General features: G+C 55.2%; 1 protein-coding gene across 32 annotated transcripts in view; it reads right to left on the bottom strand.

The window, feature by feature from the left end:
• Positions 1-13,191, bottom strand: part of TNS1 (tensin 1) — a 248,954-nt gene that overhangs the window by 98,514 nt on the left and 137,249 nt on the right. For 30 of the 32 annotated variants that reach the window (XM_086340655.1, XM_086340672.1, XM_086340664.1 and 27 more), the window contains 2 exons: positions 6,735-6,776; positions 5,953-6,003 (listed from right to left, as the gene is read on the bottom strand). In XM_086340655.1, the coding sequence (XP_086196781.1) occupies positions 5,953-6,003; positions 6,735-6,776 (93 nt within the window). Of the gene's footprint in view, positions 1-926; positions 1,311-3,111; positions 3,196-5,952; positions 6,004-6,734; positions 6,777-13,191 lie in introns of those variants that run through there. The other 2 variants (XM_086340850.1, XM_086340807.1) reach the window with 2 other exon arrangements.

Here is a 13,191-nt window from a genome sequence, read left to right as displayed (position 1 = left end):
TCCTTTAAAGCAGCAACACCAGGTCAGTCAAAAGTTTTGGGACAAGAAGCCACCAGGCACGATGTGTACCAACCAGAGCTAGGCAGCAAATCATGCTTCTGAGGACCCACTGCCCATTGTCTGTTACCTCCCTCATCCGCTCCCATCTCTAGGGTTGTCAACTGGTACAAAATTAGGCAAATGGACCCAAGTTGGTGTCCAAAACATCTCTGGGAAACTGTATGGTACGGCAACGAAAGTACAGGATCAGAGCCCCCACAGGATCCTATGGGCAGCCTTGCACTACTCAATGCTCTGAGCCTCTGTAATGTCACGAGTGCTGTGCTGTGCTTAGCTGCTCTTTCAGTCATCGCCGACTCTTTGCAACACCGTGGACTGTAGCCCTCCAGGCTCCTCTGTCCACAGGGATTCTCCAGGCAAGAATACTGGAGTGGGTTGCCATGCTCTCATCCAGGGGATCTTCCCAACCCAGGGATCAAACCCAGGTCTCCTTCATTGCAGGCAGATTCTTTACCATCTGAGCCACCAGGGAAGCCCCAATGTCAAGAGTAAGATGCAACAATCCTCATGGGGTTATTTGAACAGTAAAGGAAATTATGCACATCCAGCCCTTAGACATTCTTACCATTATTACATCGAGTACAATTAAAAGAATAGTTAGAGACACAAACAAACAGTTACCTCTATAGAAAAGCAAAATCCTGCATCACCAGCTGCTACCCATCCCTTCATCCACCTCACTCGATGCAGAATTGAAGCCCTACCTGGACACTCGCAGCCAGAGCCCTCTGAGCCCACTGGCACTTTCCAAACATGCCTGAGCCTCCCCTAAACCAGCCTTTCATGACCACCAAGCTGTATTCGCTTGGAGGAGAGAGGAGCACAGTCCACCAAGGAGAGGAGAAACCAAGGCTACAGCAACTCACCCCCAAGTCCTGACGACCAGCAGGATTCATCCTCAGACTCCGGGCTGGACCACTGGGGCCCCAAGAAGAGGAGCCCCCTTCAGCCCTCTCCACGCAGCACCAACGAGGCGGGGGTGGGTGGGCTCTGCAACCCCGCACCCAGCTGAGCCCCAAGTCAGGGCAGCCCCCTTAAGAAGAGGACTCTCCATCCAGCCTTTCGCAAGAAGGCTGCAGCCAGAGCCTGGGGCTGCAGCACAGCCCCAAAAAGCTCAGCCTAGAGGCAGCAGGAGGAAACAGCCAAGTTGTGCTGTCCAGCGGGAAGTTTCTCTGTCTCCACAGCTCTCCTGGCCCCGAGGACTTGGGTTTGCATGAGTCAGGCATGGGGAGTTGAGGGGTGGGAAGTGGGGCGGGGGGGCGGGCAGTAAGGAGGGGTTGAGTTGTGTTTGGTTTTTAAGACCCAAACCAGGCTGTTCCAAGACGACCCGCTCAGAGGAACGCAGAAACCCGACACTTCATCGGTCTCCGTTTCTCCGGTCCCTGATGAGGAGACGATGAACCTCCCCAGGCCCTAGGCCTGGCTCCAGGCCCCAGGGCCACCCTGCTATAAATAGCCCCTCGGGTTCCGTCGACTGCTGATCCACAGCCATGTTTGGAGGAGGCCACTATAGCTGCTTCTAACAACTGGAAGCCACAACTATAGCCAAGGCTGGAGGTGTAGCCAGGACCACGGGGCCAGGCCCCCAGGAGCCTCAGGGATACTGAGCTGGGTTTGGTGGGGAGACTGGGGAGTCAAGAGCCTCCACTGGCGCAGGGGCGAAAGGGAAGCGCAGAGCAGGACAGCCAGGTCCTGCTTCTCCACCCCCCTCCCCAGTTACAACACTCCACATTCTTCAGCCTCCCCACCCCAAAAAGCCGGGAAAGATAAATAAAAACTTGGCCCCCGCAGAGTCTGGCCACACCGCCTCCAGAGGTGATAAGACAAAGTCCAAGCCGGCTCTGCGGTTGGAGGGGAGGGGGGAGGGGAGGCAGAGGAGGAAGCCGCCCTGGACAGTGACCCTCGTGCAGAGGATGGGGACGAACAGCTGGACGGTCATCCCCTGATGAATCACTGGGCTGCCCTCTCACTGACGGGGCTTCCTGTTTTCTGCAAAGTTTGGAAGCATGTGACACTCAGTAGCGGAAAGCAGACGTGCACAGGTAACACGTCTGGGGGTGGCTGGGCCGAGTCGCAGGGAGAACTAGAGAACCACAGATGGGCCGGGGGCGGGGGCGGGGCACGTGAGCAAAACAACTGAGGGCTCTGAGAAACACAGTGACCTCACAGACACAGGGCTGGAGACCGAGCCTCCAGCAGCTGCGACTCACACAGGGCCTTTCTCAGGAAGGCTGAGGTCTTCTCCGCACACCATCATCATACCCCCTCCCTCATTCAGTGAACGTTGCTGAGGGCCACCAGCTGGGCATAAGGCCCCCGACCTCAGAAAGCTTCCATCCTACAAAAGACGACTCTCATCTATGAAGCCCACGTGAGAAGCAGCTGTTTGGCCTCACTGACCGCTCTGTAGAATGGGTACAACACAGTCTGGTGTGATTTACCTGCTCCACCCAGAGCCTCTGGGGAAAACTACCCAAGGGTTTTACAAAGAGTTCTCTAGGGACTTCCTGGTCCAGTGGTTAAGAATTCCCCCTCCACTGCAGGGGACATGAGTTCGATCCCTGGTTGGGGAACTAAGATCCCACACGCTGCAGGGCAACTAAGCTCGCATGCTTACAACTAGAGAAAAGCCCGTGCACAGCCAAAAAGAGCCTGCGTGCCGCACCTAAGACCTGATGCAGTCGAATAGATAAATACATTAAAAAAAAAAAAAGAATACTCGAAGATTTTATTTTATAAAGAAAAATAAGCTCTCGGTCTGCCCACCCATCCCTTCATCCACCTTTAATTCTGTTCCTTTCCTCTCTGGGGCTCTCAAAGCCATCTATCCACAGCTCTGAACTTCTTCCCTGCACCTCCCAAGACACAGATCCATAATAGAACTTCTGATCCAACTCCCATAGGCACCAAGATCTCTCCCCTACCATCATCACCAAAACGCAATCGCTCCTCTGCTTAAAGGACACTATAAAAGGAAATTCCACACCCTCCCCCAAACCGTGTCTTATGTCTCTTCCTATCAGCCAGTTCCTCCTGGTATCTAACCCTCACCCTTCCTGTTGCAGATTCCGCCAGCACCGTTGACCCTGGTCCTCAATGCCGGCAGGGGCTGCTGACCACCGCTCAGATGCTCTGGGGCAGCTCAAGATCTGTGACCCTCGGCTCCGTTTTTCGCCTTCTCCTTCCCCACCATGCAGCAAGAGTGGGAACCCCAGGATCTGGGCGCGGTTGGTTTGGAGCAAAGACTGTGTGGGAAGAGTCCTGCCTTCTTTTGAGGTCCACAGACCAAACACAACAGCACTGGACCAAAGGGAAAGCTGTTTCCGGAGCCCAGGTCCCCAGGGGGCACAGTTGGGAGGAGGGTCTGTAAGCAGCAGCCATGTCAGGCAGCCAGAGACTGGTGACCAATCTACATCGGGGGCCCTTCCCCACCCCGACATCTCCTCTGGGGGCTGCGGCCACCCCCTCCCCTCTGCACCAGCCCCTCCAGCCACACCCCTTCCTCTCTCCTTCCTGCCCACCCGCCTGGATTTTTCCAAAACAAAGTGCGACACAGCACACCATCCACAAACCCTGCAACACACCAGCCTTGCTGGAGGAAAACAGCCATTCCTGCCCTGTGAGTCCTGGGCCGCAGGCCAGAGACAGGAAAACAGCTCAACAAACAGGCACATTATCACAGCAGCAAGACCCTGAGCAGCAGCCACGCCGCTTCAGAAATGGTCTCCTCACCAGGAGAGAGGGCAAGAGAGCTCAGTGGTTGGGCAGGGGACCCTGGGGGTCACTCAGCCTGGGACAGGTTTCTGGGAACCTCAAAAACTAGGTTTTCTCTCTTCCTTCACAGTACACAGGTCATTCTAGAATCTGCTCACTTGCTCAGCTTTTCATGAACTCCTTTAACTAGACTAAGCAGACCAAGACTCATCACGTCCCTCCTCCCATATCAAGGCAAGACACCACTCTTAACCACCCCTGGCACGCACAGACACACACACTTTCATCCCCAATCAACAGATTTTCCCCTAAAAAACTTCTAATCCCAGCTAAGCGGCAACCTCTTTTTTCTCCAGGACCAAGGTCCGACACCCCCTCATGTCAAAAAGTTCTTCACGATGTCTAACTTCACTCTCTCCTGCTGCACCTTTACCTTGTTGGATCTATCTGGCCTGGGACGGCATTGTGGGGAGCAGCTGCCCTAGGACTCGACTTATAAGAACGTCCAGACCATTGGCTAAAAGGCTTGGTTCACACGACATCACCCTGTCCCCTGGGCAAGAGTCAGGAGTCCTGGAAACACCATATCCAGGCAGTGGTCCCAGGACGGAATGGAGAAGACAGATATTCATCGCATCTGTGAGCTCCTCCAAGCCTCTGTTTCCTCATCTATAAAATGGATTCATAGCATCTGCCATAGTGGGATGTCATGGGGATCAAAAAATACCCAGGCCAGCTTCTGGCCCTTAGCCAAAATAACAGTGATAAGAATGGCTAACATGTATTGAGCATACAGTATTCACTTTGTGAATGCACTTTGTGAATTATAGAATTCACTTTGTGTCCGTTAAGCTGGTTAATCCTTAGTAGTAGGTACACAAAACATTACTTCCCCCCTGCACCCCAGCCCCAGAAACATCACAAATGTGGACAAGGATCCCTCTCGGCATGTGTACTCCGCACCCACAGGACCCGTGCATACCTTTTCCACTAATTTGAGAGGCATGTTCTTCCTCCTGGCCAGCCCCCGTGTGGCCCTGGGGACACCTCCGCCTTGAGGGGCTGGGCAATGTAGAGTGGCAGTGGGCTCCCCACCGACGTGCACTGCCTGCAGGAGCCTAGCGCCTCCCTCCCCGCCGTGGGTCAGGCAGCTGTCAGATGATATGGCCCCATGCCATCAACAGCTCCCCCTGTGCCAACCGCCAAAACCACTCCCTGTTCCTCTGCAGATCAGGGCGGGAGAGGATGGAGAGGCCCGCTGAGGGGTGAATTGTCAGAGAAGGGCAGGGAAGAAAGGGAAGGTCCGACTTCACTGGGCATCTGGCCCTGGGGTGTGAGGACAAGCCCAGGCACGAGTTGGGATCAAAGCAGGGGACCCAAGGAGCCCCTCCTTCGTTCCCTGGGGTCCTTCCACTTAAGGAGTTTGCCTGTCACCCTCCACCAAAAAACCACACGGCAGGAGAAGCCCGCGAGGTGAACCAGCCCATCTTTCAGCTTCCTCCTGAATCAGTGGCATTTAGCCATTTTCCAAGCCTCTTCTGTCCAAAGAAGCAGAGCCTATGATCCCCAAGAGCCTAGGAGTCCCTCTTCATCTCTGCCCTTAGTCCCTCTTGCTGCAGTGTCACCCATTCCCATGGCCCTGCTCACCACCCAGCCAGCCCTTGCACACCCTCCCTCCCCACCTACTGAGGTCTGCTTAAGTGATGGGCAAATGAGCCCTGAATCCAGCTGAGCTGGATGGAGGCTAAAGCCAAGACTGAGACTAAGTCATGGGCCTGCTCACCCTTTTGCCCCACCCCCCGGTGGCTCAGATGGTAATGAGTCTGCCTGCAGTGCAGGAGACCAGGGTTCGATCCCTGGGTCAGGAAGATCCCCTGGAGAAGAAAATGGCAACCCACTCCAGTGTTTATGTCTGGAAAGTCCCATGGGTGGAGGAGCCTGGCAGGCTACAGTCCATGGGGTCACAAAGAGTCAAACACAACTGAGCAACTTCACTTTCTTACTTTCTTTCTTGCAGTCTGGAATTGAGTTAAGTAACCTTGCCTGCCCTTCTAGATAGGAGATTGTGAGGGATGCCCCACCAAACAAGTCAGGTGTGAGACATCATCCACCTCCCCGCATCCCCCACTCACCAGGGAACCACCACGTCTTCCTCTTCCTCCCCTTCCCCATACTTACATCTTCCTCAAGGCTTTTCCGTGTGTTTCCACCCCGAGAGGCTGCTTCTCCCTGGAGACAAAGAAAAGGCAGTCAGGGAGGGGAGTCGAGGAAAGTCACCAAAAGGTCCTGGGTCTTTCACTGCCGGGTGTGGCAGTGATGGGAGTGGGGGCCTGGCAGGGAGCTTGCTTGTTTGTGCAGCATCTTTGTCCACTAAAGGCCCCTTGGAGCCAACTGCACCCACTCATGTGTGTCTCTCCTGGGGAGATATCATTATTCCCATTTTGCAGATTAGAAAACTGAGGCACAGACAGGCTTGAGACATGCTACAGTATCACAAATAGAACCTTGGCTGAGTTGAGATATGAACCCAAGTCCTCCAAGCCCATCAGCTAGCTGCCAGCCTTGGTTTCCCGACTGCACGATCCACCCACTTCCTTCCCTTCCTCCTCCATGCAGCCTTGAGGAAACCATCTGTCCTTCTGCTAAGGCAGAAAGATGTGTTTGGAAAGATCTTCCTGGCTCTCTCACATGCTACATATTTAATAAAGAAGACCACATTTTAGCACTGGCCTCTCCTTCCCTGCCTGCCTCGTCCCCCAGCAATCATTTCCCAACACACAGGGGGATGGTCTGATGTCCGGCTCTCCATGTCACAAGGTCTCTACCCTTCCCCAAGTTCCACAAATCTACTCCAGAAGGGTGTCCTCAGACATATCTGTTCACTGTCCCCCCATCTTCCTTCTGCTTTCCCGGCCTCCCCAAGCTGCTCCCTGCCCCCCGCCCCACCTGCCATCACTCACCGTGTCTACTACATTCTTCGGAGCAGTCTCAGTGTTGACGGCCTGTGGACAGAGAGACAGCACAGCGTGAGGCCTCAGGGCAAACAGCCCCAGGCTGGCTCTCCCCCCCCCCCCCCGGGCTGGAGGCCATGATGGGCAGGAGGCCTCTGGAGACAGCTTGGATGGCGCCAATCCAAGACTCAGACACAATGTGCTGACACGAGGCTTGGGGGCAGAACTTGGAAAGTGGAAGACAATCCTATTGGTCCTAGAACCATCCAGCTCAACACACCTCAAGAGGGACCCTAAGCCCGACCCCTCAAAAGGGAACAAGGAGCGAGTAAGCGACTCCTGTTCCTACCTGCCAGGCGTGTGTACCTACACCAGACGCTTCATCTACTCATAAGAACCCAGTGGGGCAGGGACCCTTACCATCTTTGAGCCTTACTTTACCAATAAGAAGAAATCAGATGAATGGACCAAAGCCACTGACTACTAAGGGGAACAAAAGGGTTGGATCCCATCTTGGGTCTCTACGCCTCAAGCTGTGTGAAACTGCAGTGGTCCGGCTTTCAAGGACCACCCCACACGGGCCCTGCCCCCCACCTTGCAGACCTCAGTCTCCATGCCCCAAAGCTCTGCTCCATCCAGACTCCTCGCTATTCCCACATCCAGGACTTGGCTTGTGGAATGGCTTCTCCCTTTTTCCTGCAAGCTCTCCTCTTCGATGAAGCCCTCTCTGAACACCCCAGCAAGGCGGGCTGTCTCCCACCTCTGAACTCCAGTAAGCCTTACTGTCTGAGCTATTTATCTGGGCCTCGGTGCATGAATAATCTCATTGTGGGAATAGGTCTCATTCCAACTATTGTTTTATTTGTGATTCTTATCCCATTTTCCTCCAAAACAGATTCAAAGCAGCTTTTCTTTAACCAACTCAGTTGCCACATCCCTCATGCTGGAGACTGTGGTTGATGTGTAGTGGGCAGTCACTAAACACCTGAGGACTGATCCTGTCCCTCATCCTGGTACAATCCTTCCCTCACCCAGACCAACAGAAGTGCTTCCCACTAAAGGCATCCTGAAACATGGGCTCCTCAGACTCCCTCATCACAAGAGAAAAGCTTCCCATTCCAGGGCCACCTCCTGACCATAGTCTCCAGGGCTCTGTTTCCAACTCAGTGATGTGGTTAGAGGGGCACTTGAATCTTACAAGTGGGCATGAGTCAAGGTCATGAAAACAAGTCTTCACTGAGATGACCATGGACCAGATATAGATAATGGATCTCAGAATAGGAAACATCGGCCCCAACCCTATCCCCAGGACCTGAGGATGCACTGTTCATGTCTGAAGACAGGGGAATGAACAGAATGACTTCTGGCATCTGGGAGAGAATTGGACCAAGATAGGCACGGAGGAGGGCTTCCCTGGTGGCTCAGACAGTAAAGAATCTGCCTACAATGAAAGAGACCTGGGTTTGATCTCTGGGTTGGGAAGATCCCCTGGAGAAGGAAACAGCAACCCACTTGGTTTTCTTGCCTGGAATATGCCATGGACAAAGGAGCCTGGCTGGCTGAAGTCCATGGGGTTGCAAAGAGTCGGATATGACTGAGAAACTAACACTTTCAGGCTTGGAGGAAGGAAGCAGGCTGAGCTAAAGGCAGTAGTGCTCTTTCTAAAAACACACAAACTTTACCCTACCGTACTAGAGACAGAGTATGCCATGGCCAGAGGAGCCTGGCAGGCTGCAGTCCATGGGGTCGCAAAGAGTCAGACACAACTGAGCGACTAACACACACACACACTAGAGACAGGAGGCTGAGGCCAAAACTTCTTTCCAGGTGAATAAAACCTCCTGTGTAGTTCAGGGTCAAGGCAGCTTGGGACGGTCGAGGGAGCACAGGGTCCAGGAATGGAGTTGGAGCTGGGGAGGTCCATCAGCCAGCCCCTCCCAGCCTTCTCGGTTGACCCACCTGGAGTCTGAGGATGACTCCGCAGAGCAATGAAGATGCCACATTCTGTCCCCAACCAGCCCAGCCCTAATCCTCCCCCAGCCGCCCCCTTCCTCCCCCAGAGTCCCCACTCCTGAGCCACAGGCCATGGGGCAGGAGGCAAATGAGCCCACAAGAAATCCCCAGGGATCCCTGCCCTAGACGGAGCTCTAGGAGGTGCTTGACAATCGGGACCAGGGTCCCCCTCAGCCTCCCACCACCAGCCGGCCCCACCCAGCAGAGTCCTCAGATGCAGAGCCAGGCTGCCCCGCCCTCGGATCCCCTGGCCGTCTCTTCTGGTCCACAGCTCTGTGATGCTCACGTGGAGACCGTGGGCTGCACAGCACACCCATGTGCCTCCACCCTGAGTGGCTCTGGCCTCCTGTGGGGAGGAGAAGGCCTAGAGAGCAGTTCACAGGGACCTTCTGCATGCAGAGTCTACACAGCACAACTGAGTCTGGACCCAGATCTCCCAGCTTCAGTGCCCTCACTCTTCACAGTCTGTACAATCAGCTTCCCTGACAGGGAAAAAGGACAGAAACGGGGTGGGGTGGAGAAGCTGCAGACAGAATACCTGCCTCAGGTCCATTACAGTCCCCTAAGAGCCCCTCGTCCTGCTCTGGGGAAAGCCTCCCAAGAGACCCCGACTGGGTGGAGCAGAGTGAGAGCTGGGGGCCTCAAACTGGAGTGTGCCTGCCAATCACCTGGAGGGCTGATGACACTCAGGCAGGCCTCTGGGCCCTCCCCAGAGGTCAGAACCCACAGACTAGGGAAGGATCCAAAAACGAGCATTTCTAACAGGTTTCCAGGTCCGGGAATGACACTATGAAAACTACCAATCTAGACTGGCAGCGTTGGCAACAGCCGGCCAGACCACGTCCTGACTCTCTGCTACTAACTGCGACCTCAGGTAGGTCACCGTGTCCTTGCTGCTCTCCGGCAGGACTGCGCGGTCCTATCCTGGGAGATGCAAATGAGATGAAGCACAGAAAGCACTCAGAACAGGGCCGGGCCCTTAGGAAGCTCTCCATAAATGTGAGCTGTTGTTTATCATCTCCACCCCACCCCACCCTGCCCCACCTTGACCCTCCTGTCCCACCCCTCCTGGGTCTGGCACGGTGCAGACCAGGGAGGCAATATTAGAAACCACAGGCCTCAGCAGGGCAAGAGCAACCTCTCTCCCTGCCAGCAATCATCTGAGCACCAGCCCCTCTGCCCGCATCCCTTCCCACGCCAGCTGGAGGCCAGCCACAGGGCCAGCCATTAAAGGCCTGCCCTCAACATTAGTGAAGAGGCTTTCTGAGGAGCTAAAAATTTCCAAAAAAACACTTCCAATCTCAACACCCAGTGTTTTCCTGCAGTGTTTGCAAACATAGCCCAGCATGTACACTGCACTCCCCTCCCCTCTCCTCCACCCCTCGCCTCCACCCAGGCCTCCTGGGATTGAAGTCCTGCTTCCCTGATTCCCAGGCACTGCCAGTTCTGGGGCTAGTGGGAATGAAAAAGGCAAGGGAACTGGTAACAGAAGAGGGGTCTCCCGTCAGGCCACCCCTGTCCCAGGCCCTGCAGGGAGGCTTGGGTATGCTACAGGAAGCTCCCAGGCCATCAGGGCTTCAGTGGCTGACAGAGACCCACTAGGCCTCAGCTGTCACCCTAATTTAGCATGCACACACACACCCTATTTTTTGCACACCACTCCTCAGACACCATCTCCTCCCTCCCCATTTCACAGATGGGGAAACTGAGGTACAGAAAGGTACAGGTATGACTTGCTCAGCCTCTCACAGTGAGATGCACGGCAGGACTCCGGTGGGCACCCATGTTTTATAAAGCCCACCACTGAGCCCCCTGCTGCCCCTCACCCCAATTCCTAGCTGGCCTGCAGGCGGGATGAGCAGGTGCCAGCTGGCCAACTCTGCTTTTCCTTCCCCCTAAGGCTCAGCAGTACCTTGTGGCTCAGCTGATAAAGAATGCACATGCAGTGCGGGAAACCTGGGTTCGATCCCTGGGTTGGGAAGATGCCCTGGAGAAGGGAAAGGCTACCCACTCCAGTATTCTGGCCTGGAGAATTCCATGCACTGTATAGTCCATGGGGTCGCAAAGAGCTCGGACACGACTGAGCGACTTTCACTTTCACTTTTCAAGGTTCAGCAGTAGAAGGATGAAGCAGATGGAACCCAGATAAGGGTGGTACCCCCCCATTTGGCCCCGCCCCCTGCCCAATGCCAGGACAAACCCAGGCTTTTCAAAGCCGAATCACTGCCCCACCAGGGGTCTTCCGGAATGCCTCCTGCCCCCAGGCAAGACAACTCAAATCCAGCTCAGGAGCAAGTGGAAGGGTTTGGACCTGGAACTGCTTGACGGCCAAGTCTCACGGTGCATGTTGCACCCCAGGTGCCTCACTCGCCTGACCTCCTCCTGGTCCTGGTCTGGAGGTGCCTTTTCATAATGTGACTGCAGTAACAAGAACGACTCAGCAGGCACTAAGGATGTCCTGGGCTTAACACTGCGCTCTTCACTTTCATGATTATCAGTCCTCACAACCAATGTTCACCAGGTAAGCATTATCTCATTTCACAGGTGAGGGAAACTGAGGGGCCAAGAGATTAAATCACCCGATCAAGGTCACATAGCCGGTAGATAAAGACAGCTGGTTTTTGAACGCGGCTCCTTACATCCACCTCATGCTAGTCTCCTCTTGGGTATAATCTTCATCCAGTTGCTCTTACTCTTAATCAACTGCCCTCCTGTTGGGAACAAGTCTTCTGCGGCTTAAAAACTAATTGTCTCGGGCCCTCAGGAGGATGAGGCTTCTTCAATACACTTCCAGAGGAAGAGGAGGAAATGGGCTGCAGCAGGAGAGACTGGGATCAGACATCAGAGAGAACTTCCTGAATTCGAAGGGCTGTGAACCACAGGATGGATAAGGGAAGCTGCACATCCTTTGCTCAATTTTTTCTTTTTTTTCCAAAAAAAGACAAGCATGTCCTCTCACTGGGTTTAATCACCCCCAGTGGTGTGGGCCGGAGGAGGGGCCAGTCTGCCAAGGCTGCTGTGGCTGGGATGACTGCCTCGAGGTTCATGCAAGAGGACACGTCGGTGGCCGGCAGGGAGGGTGGGCTGGGAAAAAAATGTGTCTGTAGGCTGCTGTTCTGGAGGAAGGAAAAGGCAGAGGGCCATGGCGGGTGGGGGAGGTGCCCAAGCCCTGGACTGGGGGGAGGAAGGGCCGGGCAGAATGCGGACTCAGCCTCCGGAGGAACATTCCGTCCAGAAATTCCTCACACCCTCCCCCCTCTCACCCCTCCAGCTTCCCCTCTCTTGCCCCCTGGGAGCCCTGGAATTCGGACAGTTTTTCAGGCCAAAAAAGACCCCATGACATCACATCTACTGCCACGGATAGACTGTGAGGTCAGGGACAGCGCTGCCTGCCCGTTGGGAGGCGAATCGAGGACCCACATTATTCTAGGCTCGTGTGTTCTCAAAATAGAGCCCTAAGCAGATGAAGAAAAGGGGTTGAAAGCCAAAGGGAAGGGCAGGGAAGCACCATTAACTGGGCACTTAGAGGGGGCGTGGCCGGGAGGGCACTTCGCAGGCCCCACAGCCAGTCGGGGACCAGTAACCTGGTAACAAGGCAGCGGCAGGCAGGGGAGCACTCTGAATCTCTCTCGGCCAATGAGGACACTGAGTTTCCAGGGTGGTTGGCCAGCTCCACTTGAGATCCGGTCAGCCCTTCGCCTCCAGTTATTTCCCAGCATCCCGGGAAGAGGCGGTCATCAAAACGGAGGGCAAGGGGCTAAGGGAGAGGGCACCAGCAGCCCAGGGCCCATGAGTCTTTGAGTAAAGTTGCTGCAGAGGCCACATCCTCTCCTGGGCAGGCCAAGGCCACCAGAGTAAAAGAGCACGCTGGATGTGAACAAATGGAATGTGATGCCTGATTTTTCCCTGCACACCCAGGGAGGGGCCTAGGCAAGCTCACACCTGTCTTCAGGGTCCCCCCAATTCACCCTGAGGGACCCAGGACCCGACTCCAGGTGGTTGAGGCTGGGCAACTGTGGACCCCACCCCCCTACCCTGTCTTGCTTGCTTGTGCTCACCAGGCTGGCCCTGAGCCAGGCTGGAATATTTCTCACCCCCTCCTGCGACCCTCTCCTCCCTGTGGACGTTGTTCTCCTCCCTCTCGGTCAGGGCATTGCGAGTGTGCACCTCCCCAGGCCCTTCCTCCATGACCCCCTGGCTGCCCTGGCGCAAGTCTTCCACCCAACGACTGTGCCAGCGTCATCTGCTCTACCAGCCCTCCTCCTGGCAGCCCCCTCGCCCCTGAGCCACACCCCACAGCTGGCGGCAGACTTCACTCACAACTCCTGCTTTGGGTCACTTCCCCACTCAAGGACCCACAATGGCCCTTAGTGCTTGGCTCATCAAGTTCAAGTTCCCCAACCTGGCTTCTGGATTCCTCTCCCTTATCTGGCCCCTTTTCCCTTGTGGACTC

This window comes from Bos grunniens, chromosome 2 (genome assembly GCF_055505025.1).
Source record: "Bos grunniens cultivar Pamir isolate PY7600 chromosome 2, Bosgru_T2T1.0, whole genome shotgun sequence".
NCBI lineage: Eukaryota > Metazoa > Chordata > Mammalia > Artiodactyla > Bovidae > Bos > Bos grunniens.
Note: the sequence above shows the minus strand (reverse complement) of the source record. Positions and strands in the feature narration are given on the sequence as shown.